The following is a 13,249-nucleotide window of genomic DNA, read 5'->3' on the forward strand; positions in this document are numbered from 1 at the left end:
GAGGGAACTCGGTTTTGGTTTGTGATAGACATACGTCATCAATGTCATCATCTTCCCCGCGTTGTTTCGGCTTTTGCCACGGCTCATGGGTACCTAGGGTCCGATTGGCAACTAGTCCCGAGAATTGGCGTAGGCTCTAGTTTTTACGAAAGCTTCTGCTATCTGACCTTCCAACCCAGAGGGTACACTAGACCTTATTGGGATTAGTCCGGTTTCCTCACGATGTTTCCTTTACCGAAAAGCGACTAGTAAATATCTAATGATATTTCGTACATAAGTTCCAAAAAACTCATTCGTACGAGCCGGGTTTCGAACCCGCGACACTACTCAGAATAACAAACCATTTCCATTTTTACTGAGAAAAAAACAATGTACCCAATTTTTTTGGCCTATTTCATTATGTTTTTAATAGAACACTCTATAATGACCGTAACAAAACGGAAAGTAAATTGTATGAACTTTCGGTGACAATTTTTTCTCGTATTAGGATTGAAAGAGATCGCGATTTTAAGTGGAAATAATATAAAGATCTAAAGTTTAAAATGCAACATGCGGGAACAACTTTAAATATAAATGCCATTATGTTAAGTAAAATTTTCAGGTTTTACCTACATTTTTACATTGCTAAAATATTATTAGTCAATCATATTCTTAAATAAGTTTACTTTAAGTACCTAAACTAAATGATAACAATTTTACCACAATAAATTACTGTACCACTGTACCACTGTCCGTAATGAACGTGTCCCATCCCTACGCTGACACGTGACATCGCGCCATATTTGAAACGACCAATCGCAACGCCGTGAGTACCCCCTCCCGCACCTCACAGTTTGGTGAGTTGCGTCGCGAACAAAATGACCAATATTAGGTTTCTATAGGCGGTATTCTATGCGGTAGACCCTTAGATTGTGACTTATTGTGGGAGTGGCGCCCCCTACGCAGACAGCATACAGTTAACTTTTTCTACAATAGTCCCAATGCCTGCTGCGAGCGGTTCATGGGTGTTTATTCTATTATTGCGCGCGTGAACGGGTTCCAGCACGCGTTCTACATGACATTAAATCTCTCCAAAGGGCCTCCACGTGTTGTATCTATATCCCCACGCAAGCCTATCAAAAGACCGGGATTTATAGTCCCGTGAAATACAAAATGACCAGATAAAATTAGTGTTATGTACCTTAAAAGCTCTCCAAACGGCCTCTACGAGTTGTATCTATATCCCCACGCAAGCCTATCAAAAGACCGGGATTTATAGTCCCGTGAAATACAAAATGACCAGATAAAATTAGTGTTATGTACCTTAAAAGCTCTCCAAACGGCCTCTACGTGTTGTATCTATATCCCCACGCAAGCCTATCAAAAGACCGGGATTTATAGGCCCGTGTATCCAAAATGACCAGATAAACTTAGCGGCACTTGCACCATTTCACTCACCCGGGGTTAACCGGTTAAATCAGGAGTTGATGCTTACCAGTACAATTTGACATTAGGTTAACGGTTTAACCGCTTAACCCTGGGTTAGTGGGATGGTACAAGTGGGTCTTACTGTTATTTATCTATCTATCTAATACCTTTCAACGAGCAATTCTTGTATATTTATTTATTTATATATTGGCTGGAAACGGCTCTAACGATTTCGATGAAATTTGCTATATGGGGGTTTTCAGAATCAGAATCAGAATCAGAATTGTTTATTGCACTCATATTAGTATACAGATCTTAAAAACTACTTAGTACAGTTCCACATGAACCCTGTAAGGGTATAGCAATATACTTAACACTAACTTATGAGATAACATGCATCATAGGCTTAAGCCAATTCCTAAGAGCTAGTGTATGGTTTATAATAATGGTCTCTCCTGTAACTTTCAACCATATCCGTGCCAGTACTGCCGGTACCTAACGTTATTCGTCCATATTTTCGTTAAAAAAATCATTTAATGTGTAGTACGCTTTTTTTACTAGGTATGTTTTTAATGTACTCTTAAAGTTATTATACCTACATATTCAGGGGCGAAAAATCGATCTAGCTAAGTCTTATCCCTGAGAAAACGCGCATTTTTTTAGTTTTTATATGTTTTCCGAGCAAAGCTCGTTTCCCCAGATATAAATAAATAAATAAATAAATAAATAAATATTATGGGACAATCTTACACAAATCGACCTAGTCCCACGGTAAGCTCATAAGGCTTGTGTTGTGGGTACTAGACGACGATATATATAATAATATAGATACATATAAGTACTTAAATACATAGAAAACATCCATAACTAAGGAACAAATATTTGTGATGAACACACAAATAAATGCCCTTACCGGGATTCGAACCCGGGACCTCCAGCTTCGTAGGCAGGGTCACTACCGACTAGGCTACGGAGGCCGTTAAATATTGTACCTTAACTGGTTTTTCAGGTTTCTCTGGTGGCGCATCACTGGTTTCAGTTTTGACTCCTTTCAGCGATGATTTGAGAATGACCACTGGTCCATCTTCCCCATTCACCATCACGTACTCATCTTGATCTTCTCTGGTTAAATATACTTGTTTCTTGTCTACGTAGGCGTTTTGGGCGTCTGCAAAAAAAGTTTTTGGCAAAAATTTCATTTTTAGGGTTCCGTACCCAAAGGGTAAAAACGGGACCCTATTACTAAGACTCCCGTCCGTCCGTCCGTCCGTCTGTCACCAGGCTGTATCTCACGAACCGTGATAGCTAGACAGTTGAAATTTTCACAGATGATGTATTTCTGTTGCCGCTGTGACAACAAATACTAAAAACAGAATAAAATAAAGATTTAAGTGGGGCTCCCATACAACAAACGTGATTTTTGACCGAAGTTAAGCAACGTCGGGCGGGGTCAGTACTTGGATGGCTGACCGTTTTTTTGCTTGTTTTGCTCTATTTTTTGTTGATGGTGCGGAACTCTCCGTGCGCGAGTCCGACTCGCACTTGACCGGTTTTTTGGTACAAGCTTTTATCGCTGACTGTACTTTTCTTACGACAGACAACTAATACACATCGAGACAATTCTAAAAACCCCTAACACAATTAGGTTGCGTTGTCTCATCACAGAGTTCCTATGGCCACCTCCTGTCTCCATCATCAGATCAGCTCGATGGTACCATAATATTGCATTGTCACCCGACTTACATGTGTATGCAAAATTTTAGCTCAATCGAAAACCGGGAAGTGGATCAAATTTAACTTGCAAGATTTGATTACAGACCGACAGACAGACAGACAACGGGACAGGTGAAACTAAATAAAAGCTTGTAAAAAAAAGGGAATAAACACATAGTCGATAGAAATCAAGAAAAAATTATGCTCGAATAGATGGCGCCACACTTGGCCTATACTCGGGTAGATGGCGTTGGCGACACCGTTTGATATTTAACAATTTTAACACAGGTACCTATCAGTGAAAGAACATGGGTTAAAATCATATGGCGTTCTTAAAATAATAATAAAAAATCTATTATCCATAAAAATAAATTATTTTTATACGTTTTCATTTTTAGTTTTTTCGAGTGTCGATAGATGGCAGTAAAGTTACTGTGGACCACAGACAAGACATCCTCTAGACTGAGCATAGTAACGCTACCCCCTCTGCCACGTATACGGTAGTTTTACTCCATCTTCGAGTCAATCCCGTGCCGTGATTGGTCCGTGTCTTTGAATGGACCAATCACGGCACGGGATTCGCTCACCTCGTCCCCCCGCACCCCCGTATTTTTGGCAGCATCGGTTTCATGAAATAATTGCTCTAAACTCAGTCTAGAGGATTCCTAGTCTATGCTGTGGACTACAACATTTACTGTGACAATATCCCTCTATACTGTCATAGAGAAAAAAATACATAGATTGCTCACTCCATACTCCTTATGCTCAACAACATAAGACTTTCCGGTCGGTGCTACATCTATTGTCAAGTAGCAGTACTGATAGTTCCGCTACTCGATGCTAGATGTAGACACTGAAATTAATAGTATTTTTGGTACCAAAACTGATGTATGGTGTGAGCACTCTTGTCTTAAGGGGCCCACTGATTAACAGTCCGCCGGACGGTATCGGCCTGTCAGAACAAAAATTTGACAGTTCCGAACAACTGACAGGCCGATACCATCCGGCGGACTGTTAATCAGTGGGACCCTTTACTATATTTCTCTATGATACCATAGAGAAATAAAGTAAGACAAGAGTGCTCACTCCATACATCAGTTCAGACTATTAATTTCAGTGTCTACATCTAGCATCGAGTAGCGGAACTATCAGTACTGCTACTTGACAATAGATGTAGCACCGTCCGGAAAGTCTTATCTCAACAGCATAAGACTTTCCGGTCGGTGCTACATCTATTGTCAAGTAGCAGTACTGATAGTTCCGCTACTCGATGCTAGATGCTAATAGTCTTTTTGGTACTAAAACTGATGTATGGAGTGAGCACTCTATGTATATTTTTCTCTATGATACTGTCTATTATCTTTGCTAGGAGTATCCTACCTTCGCCCTCGCCATCACTAGACTGCAGCACGCATGTGACAGTCTCTCCTAGTTCACCTTCGGCCTCCTGATTGGTCACGAGCCGGTATGATTCCTCGCCATCTGCGCATCTGAAAACAATGACAGATATTGTAGCCAAATAAAAAAAAAATCTTTCTATACTTGGTCAACCAGATCTTGACAGTAGAAAAAGGCGGCAAATTTGAAAAATGTAGGCGCGAAGGGATATCGTCCCATAGAAAATTTGAATTTCGCGACTTTTTTTACTGACAAGATTTGGTTGACCAGCTATATTTACAAGCTTTTATTTAGTTTCACCTGTCCCATTGTCTGTCTGTTGGTCTGTAATCAAATCTTGCAAGTTAAATTTGATCCACTTCCCGGTCTCCGATTGAGCTGAAATTTTGCATACACATGTAAGTCGGGTGACAATGCAATATTATGGTACCATCGAGCTGATCTGATGATGGAGACAGGAGGTGGCCATAGGAACTCTGTGATGAAACAACGCAACCTAATTGTGTTAGGGGTTTTTAGAATTGTCTCGATGAGTATTAGTTGTCTGTCGTAAGAAAAGTACAGTCAGCGATAAAAGCATGTAGGTACCAAAAATGAACTTTTTGCCAAAAACTTATTTTACACCTCGACTTTAACACATTCAGTGCCGAAAACCAGACTACCGGGTATTTGATGTTTTCGTTCCCAGGCCGGACGACCCGATAGTCGGGGTCGTGGTACTACAGCTTTATATGACGAAATTTTCGTGGCCTGGCGCGGATGTCTTGTTTGGCTGGGTGGCAATGAATGTGTTAATGCTTGAATTATGATACTGTCGACAGTGTCGACGCAACTATTATCGTGCATTTTTCTCTATAGAGAACCGGACTCCACTCTATATTTTTTATACCACGTTGGTGGCAAACGAACATACGGCCCGCATGATGGTGATAATGATTTATTAGTTTTATTATAAAGCGGTGGTGGCCGAGTGGATATGACGTCCGACTTTCAATCCGGAGGTCGCGGGTTCAAATCCTGGCTCGTACCAATGAGTTTTCGGAACTTATGTACGAAATATCATTTGATATTTACCACTAGCTTTTCGGTGAAGGAAAACATCGTGAGGAAACCTGCATACATCTGCGAAGAAATTCAAAGGTGTATGTGAAGTCCCCAATCCGCATTGGGCTAGCGTGGGGACTATAGCCCAAGCCCTCTCGCGCATGAGAGGAGGCCTGTGCCCAGTGTGACGTATATGTATAGGCTAAAATTATTATAATTGTTATTATAAAAAAAACTTTGTGAACTACATACAATGAATTTGACTAATCAAACTAGCCTCGAGCCGTTGGGTCTTTTGTTTATTTCGGGAGCCCTAGGTAGATTTTCAATAGATACCTATTTTGGAGTTCAACTAAGACATTATATCATCTCGATTGATAGACAATAAAATATTAAGGTACTCAGGTGGTTTGGCTTTATAACTTACTACCCGCCCCGGCTTCGCACGGGTTAACAAATTATACATAAACCTTCCTCTTGACACACTCTATCTATTAAAAAAAAACGCATCAAAATCCGTTGCGTAGTTTTAAAGATCTAAGCATACATAGGAACAGACAGACAGCGGGAAGCGACTTTGTTTTATACTATGTATACTATAACAAGTAACTTACTTGACCAGGGTCAGGTTTAGGAGGTCCAAGTGCATCAGACCCCGCGAGGAGTCTTTGAGGATCTGGTATTTAGGGACCCGGTCTTCGCTGCTCTCCGACATGATGACTATGATGATAACCAGTGATCGGGGATTTCTATGCCACTTGGGGTGAATGACCTCAATCATTATGCTAGTATGGATATGCCGCGGGATTCCGGGATTCGTGTGCGATATAGGAGAGTGTTTTGGCATGTTACTGTTAATCAATTAATCATGCATTGCATATATTATTAATATTAATAATTGAAAATTTGATTACAGATCAATTGAATATATCAATAAAACCACTAAGCTCGCATTGCCTTATCAGTTTTGCATTGCCTTTCAACGACCGAGTCGAGACCCATGTTTTTTACAGTCCTTTATTTTATAAACGAATTACCAACACCGAAATAGCGTTTACTTTTCGAACAGTTTTGTTCCTATCGCGGGCCAAGTGGCGTATCCATATTACCATTTCGACTTGATATCCCGCGGTGTGGCATAGAAATCCCCGATCACTGATGATAACTTACAATGTGACTTGCTATGATGGTGACTTACTTGACGAGGGTCAGGTTTAGGAGGTCCAAGTGCATCAGACCCCGCGAGGAGTCCGTGAGGATCTGGTATTTAGGCTCCTGGTCTTCGCTGCTCTCCGACATTGCCATGTCCGGAAGGATAGTTTCCACTGTGTTAGTCTGTAATAAAAATATAGTTGGTCAAACCAATTTGTCAGTCAGTAAGAACCAGGAAAACTATACTTATCCTTTTGGGTGCTAGTACTAGTGTAAGACAAAGATTCTCTCTGTCTGTTTGAAATGAGACAGTCCTTTGACAAACTATATTAAATATTTTAGACTAGTTTTTAAGAGAATAGAGTAAACTATCCTATAGGGTATTTGACTGCTAGTCAAATCAGTTTCTTTTTTTCCAACTGTCACAACGATTTGCTACTATGGAATTTATATGAAACACTAGCATGTGACGTCACAATCAAATTATCTACTCTTTATAGTTTATATGGGTTTTAAAATAGAAATTGTGTCTAAACAAACCGGCCAAGTGCGAGTCGGACTCGCGTTTCAAGGGTTCCGTACATTAAGTTCGACTCACACTTGACTGCACATTTCTGATAGGTTTTCCTGTCATCTATAGGTAAAGAACTATTAAGTGTATTTTTAGATAAGGGGGGCGGAATGGTCATTTTTTGCCTATTTTCTTGAATAACTGCGAAACTATTAATCCTAAAATTATATAAAAAATATATTTGAGATTCTTACAATAAGCTCTTTCATTTGATATGTAACAAGATATAGTTTGAAAAACTTTATTTTTTTCATTTTCTCATTTACCCCCCAAAAATGACCTCCATATTTAAAATTAATTTGTTTACGTTACACATCCATCTTTGGGTCATAAACTTACATATGTGTGCCAAATTTCAATTTAATTGGTCCAGTAGTTTCGGAGAAAATAGGCTGTGACAGACGGACGGACAGACAGACGCACGAGTGATCCTGGGTTCCGTTTTTTTCCTTTTGAGGTACGGAACCCTAAAAATAACTGCTAACGTTTCTCTAAAGTGAGAGAATAGTATTTTAAGCATTGGCATTACATTCAGAGGCGTATTTACAAATTTGGCGCCCCGGGCCATTTTGATTTGCCGCCCCCCTTCATCAGTGACGATAAAGTATTTCATTTAAGAAAAAAAAACCTGCAACAAGTACCTTTGGGGTGTGAAATAAAAAAAAAAGTAAACATTTACCATTTATTTACTCACATAGGCATTTTAGTTTAGTCATTATAGATTTTGACCCGTGAATAATTCGTTCTTGGTGTAAATTCAAAAAGTAGACTGAATCAGGCTCCTGTGTATACCTATACGAAAAATGTTTTTTTTTTTTAAACCGTTTTTCTTGAATAACTCGGCCATTTTTGATTTTACAGTAAAACCGCGAGGACAAAATTGTAGGAAATTTGATTCTCTACAAGTTTGGTTCTCACAATTTTTCCTCTAGGATCGATATTTTGGAAATTTTGGGGGAAAAAAGGTGGGAACCATATTTGTTCAGAATTTGATTCTCTACAAGTTTAGTCCTCTTCATTTATGCCATAAAGTTGAAAATAAACGAGATAATGATAATTTTTAGGTCCAATTCAAAAAATATCGTTTTGGTGCAAAAAAGTTCGAATAAAAATTGTTCAGAATTTGATTCTCTACAACTTTGTTTCTCTTCATTCATGCCGTAAAACGTGGAACATAGGAGATAATGATAATATTTTGAATTTGTCGCGTTTTTCAGGTTTAATTTCCAAAATATCGACTTTGGGGGAAAAAAAGGTGGGAAGCAAAATTGTTCAGAATTTGATTCTCTACAAGTTTAGTCCTCTTCATTTATGCCGTAAAGTTGAAAATAAACGAGATAATGATAATATTTCGAATTTGTCGCTTTTTTCAAATTTAATTTCCAAAATATCGATCCTAGAGGAAAAATTGTGAGGACCAAACTTGTAGAGAATCAAATTTCCTAGAATTTTTGTCCTTACGGTTTGACTGTAAAATCAGAAATGGCCGAGTTATTCAAGAAAAACCTTTTTTTTTGGAAAAAAACATTTTTCAAATATACACAGGAGCTTGATTTAGTCTACTTTTTGAATTTACACTCCCAGTGAACCCCCCCCCCCCCCCCCCCCGAGGGACCTACGAAAACAAAATCCAAGAACTAATTATTCACGGGTAGGGTCGGTTTTTTGGATAAAATGACTGTACTATTTAGGTACATTGTTTTCCTATGTACAATATGTACAAATTGGTTGACAAAATCATCAATGACGCTGTCGTAATTTAACACGTAACTATATTAAGAAGAGCTAAGCTATTCAGGCGCTCTTCGCTGATAGTGGAACGTAGATATTTTTTAGGGTTCCGTAGCCAAATGGCAAAAAACGGAACCCTTATAGATTCGTCATGTCTGTCCGTCCGTATGTCACAGCCACTTTTCTCCGAAACTATAAGAACTATACTGTTGAAACTTGGTAAGTAGATGTATTCTGTGAACCGCATTAAGATTTTCACACAAAAATAGAAAAAAAAAACAATAATTTTTTGGGGTTCCCCATACTTCGAACTGAAACTCAAAATTTTTTTTTCATCAAACCCATACGTGTGGGGTATCTATGGATGGGTCTTCAAAAATGATATTGAGGTTTCTAATATCATTTTTTTCTAAACTGAATAGTTTGCGCGAGAGACACTTCCAAAGTGGTAAAATGTGTCCCCCCCCCCCCTGTAACTTCTAAAATAAGAGAATGATAAAACTAAAAAAAATATACGATGTACATTACCATGTAAACTTCCACCGAAAATTGGTTTGAACGAGATCTAGTAAGTAGTTTTTTTTAATACGTCATAAATCGCCTAAATACGGAACCCTTCATGGGCGACTCCGACCGACTCGCACTTGGCCGCTTTTTTATTCTTTTGAGTGCAGAAAATGATCGTTCTGCACTGCAATTAGTCACTGCGGTGCAAAGAAAAATTAAAATGGAATGCTTCTTTAAGGCCCTTATGCCCCTTATTTTTTATGAGTACCTAAGCTTAGTTGCCTTAAGCTCATTTTATTGTCGTAGGCGGTCAAAAAATGTTTTAATAAAACACATTCGTCTTGTAGGTCTACCGCGAGATCTAACGGGTATAGGTACTCTTTTAAGGTTTACGGCTTCGCCGCCCCCTCGAGGCCTGCCGCCCCGGGCCATGGCCCCCTTGGCCCTAGGGTAAATACGCCCCTGATTACATTTCTAAGCTATTAAATAATTATTAAAAGTTCACCTCATTGTCAAATGGAGTCACCTCCACAATTTCAAGTTGACCTAAAAATAAATACAGATTAAGGTGATTAGACATAAAAAATAATACACAATCATCAAGTACAAGAAACATACTTGGTAAAACCAATTTGTCAGTCAGTAAGAACCAGGAAAACTATACTCATCCTTTTCTTTTGGGTGCTAGTGCTAGTGTAAGACAAAGATAGTATGATTCTCTCTGACTATGTTTGAAATGAGACAGTTCCTTTGACAAACTATACTTATTTATTACTCTTTCAATCATAAACAAGAATTTTCCAAATTTGAGAAATCGGGTAGCATTATGTAAAAAAGTTCCCAATGAATTGAGAAGCTATACTTACCATCTTTAAACTCTGCCGTGAGCACCTGGGTCTCCGAGACCACCTGTTCCTCGTCCGACATGATTCTTCAACCCTGAGATAACGAAAGCAAAAACATTAAGCAAACAATTATCAATTAAACTAACTCACGCTGTTGGAGTGGACTCCTACTCACTATGATACTGTATATGCTTAGTTAAAGCAGATTTGAGAAGTATTAAATGGTATTTTATAGTTTACTAGCAACCCGCCCCGGTTTCGCACGGGTTAACAAATTATACATAAACGTTGCATAGTTTTAAAGATATTCCAATTTTAGGAATGGAACCTATAGTCATGGCATTGGATGGACTGGTACTTTAACTATCGTTAACTACATCATCACTACATAGTATAAAACAAAGTCGCTTCCGGCTGTCTGTCTGTCCCTATGTCTTTAAAACTACGCAACGGATTTTGATGCGGTTTTTTTAATAGATAAGAGTGATTCAAGAGGAAGGTTTGTGTATAATTTATTAACCCGTGCGATGCCGGGGCGGGTCGCTACTTTACCTATAAAAGTACACAATACAAAACAAAGCACAATTCAATATTACCACAAGTTTATCTCACATACAAACAAATGTTCGGTAAACATACATACATGGACATTTTGGTTAGGTACTGATAGAGCAAGTTGAGCAATTATACAGAAAATGTAATTAACAATAACAAAATATCACTGCAAAAACTTAATTCTGCTTTCCAAACGTCAAATTCCCTCAAAAAAAATCTTGCAACACCAGTGAAATCGGTGTTTCTACATGACGGTGTTTTTAATTTTATTATTATTGCAACAATCCACATCCACTTACTTTTGATGGCAACAATTGATTTGTTGATATATCCTTGAACAACACCAATATGAACATACAACAGCTAAAATAACTTCACGACACGAAATCAAGAGAACTGCGTGAAAATCGACGCCATTAATCGCCTTTTTAGGGTAAAATCATATTCTATTCTATGTAGTAGCTTGTTGTAGCAAAATGCCAGTGTTGCCAGTATAAAATTATTACCCCATTTATTATTTTATTTACCTATAATAATTTATGTTAAAAATATTGTTTGTGTGATAATTCCCTTTCATATAATATAACATAGTTCATTTAATTGCAATTGCGAAATATATTCGATTGGGTTTATATTTTGTTAAAATAATTTAAAGCTGATAGTGTTTTGGAATACCGACCTTATTATATGGTAATAGAGTTATGTTTTCTAAAAAACGTCAAGAAAGTTTAAAATAGCTTCTACTTGAATGTGGAACACTTTGGACAATGACTTATCGGAGTTACTACGAGTTCTATTCACCTCACGTTTTTGTTGTCACTTCATTTCATTCATCATTGCGTTGAATCTCATTACACTACATCGTAAAATATAGACCTGCTCTTTTAATTTTGTAAATATGCAAATCGTTGAATTCATAGGTAAGCTAGACTTACATATTTCTTGGTAATAAAAATCGTTTGTTACGTTAGTTATACATTATTTTCGATTTGCTGAAGTAAAAAAAACTTAATTTGTACAACTTTTCAAGTGTAGCAAAAACACTACTTTAATTTGAAGTCAATTATTCTAAAACGACATTTTTATTTTATAAAACTGGTAATACCTATGACCGTAACTTTTTTTAATGGCTGAAGTATATACCGCTCGAGATTACAGAGAGATGAGTGAAGTATTGTTCAGTAGTATGGGATGTTTTCTTCTTATCAATTGTAAAACTACCGTTGTACACACATTGTACTATTTTCAGAACTCTACGAAGGCTGGGCTTCTATCCCGCTCATAAAATCAATAATACTGTGTAACTTTGACGACTCCAGCTTCCTATTGGCTGCGACCCTAAAATATAAACTTGGTTGCTCTATTTCACTCGCACTTACACAAAACGCCATTTCAAACGTCAGAAAAGCAACAAATGCGTTTATTGTTCATTACAAACAAAAAACGTTAAGTTAAAAAAATTAAGCAAAAACTGTCCAACATTCTAAATATGAAAACCTAGTTTTTATGCCCAGTTTTTGTTTGGTTTTGATGTTATAAAATATCTAATTTCCCGTTCTACATCGCGCTTTTGAAGTTTGTTAACGCCGTTTCTATATAAGCAATCTTTTAGGAACTTGCCCTGGGAGGTCCGTAGCTACTCAGTGAGCCGGTGTCGGCAGGGAGCCGGTCTAATTCCTTGCCATCAAATATGTTGAAGCGTATTAAGCAATTCATATATGGTAAACAATTAATTGTCAAGAAAAATGATAAAGAGAGACATTGGTCTCACCCATACTGAAGTAGCTGATTTGACTTCCTCTTTTATGAATAATGTGACGTCAATATTTTGATATTATTTTTTAACAAGATTAAACTATTTATTTTTTTATTCCTAAAGATAAGAAACGTGATTTAAGCTGTTTTATTTTGTTTAGTTATGGGTACATATTGGAATTTTGTTTGTATAAAAGTTTGTAAATAAGAAACGTCAATAGTTTATTGAGATATAACTAATGATGTGATGTAGTAATCAATCTTCTGAAAAAATTAAATAAAGTATACTTAGGTTACTGAAGAATTCTGTTAACCTAACTGAATAGGTACGATGTTAACGATGTACGAGATAAGGACAAAAAAGAGAGTCAAACACGCTACACCGGTATGTGTGAGACAAGTCTCATTTCATTTTGCTGTTTTGTTTGACATTATTTTTATTAATCATTTTTATATTAAACCCATACATGACGACTTCTTCAAGGCGACATATTCAGATGGTGGAGGCTTAAGCCGGCCCCCCACCACGACCGGTTTCCCGTGTAGCAACGGACTCCCCATGCACTTAGAA

At 37.6% G+C, this 13,249-nt stretch overlaps 1 protein-coding gene across 1 annotated transcript in view; it reads right to left on the minus strand.

The window, feature by feature from the left end:
* The window catches only part of LOC134659005 (uncharacterized), a 237,202-nt gene extending 225,808 nt beyond the window's left edge, over positions 1–11,394 (minus strand). The window contains exons 1-6 of the mRNA XM_063514611.1: positions 11,223–11,394; positions 10,390–10,462; positions 10,029–10,069; positions 6,761–6,897; positions 4,501–4,610; positions 2,400–2,575 (exon numbers count right to left, since the gene is read on the minus strand). Of these exons, the coding sequence (XP_063370681.1) occupies positions 2,400–2,575; positions 4,501–4,610; positions 6,761–6,897; positions 10,029–10,069; positions 10,390–10,450 (525 nt within the window). The 5' untranslated portion in view covers positions 10,451–10,462; positions 11,223–11,394. The remainder of the gene's footprint in view (positions 1–2,399; positions 2,576–4,500; positions 4,611–6,760; positions 6,898–10,028; positions 10,070–10,389; positions 10,463–11,222) is intronic.
* Positions 11,395–13,249: the final 1,855 nt, after the last annotated feature.

The sequence above is a fragment of the Cydia amplana genome, chromosome 24 (assembly GCF_948474715.1).
Source record: "Cydia amplana chromosome 24, ilCydAmpl1.1, whole genome shotgun sequence".
Lineage (NCBI taxonomy): Eukaryota > Metazoa > Arthropoda > Insecta > Lepidoptera > Tortricidae > Cydia > Cydia amplana.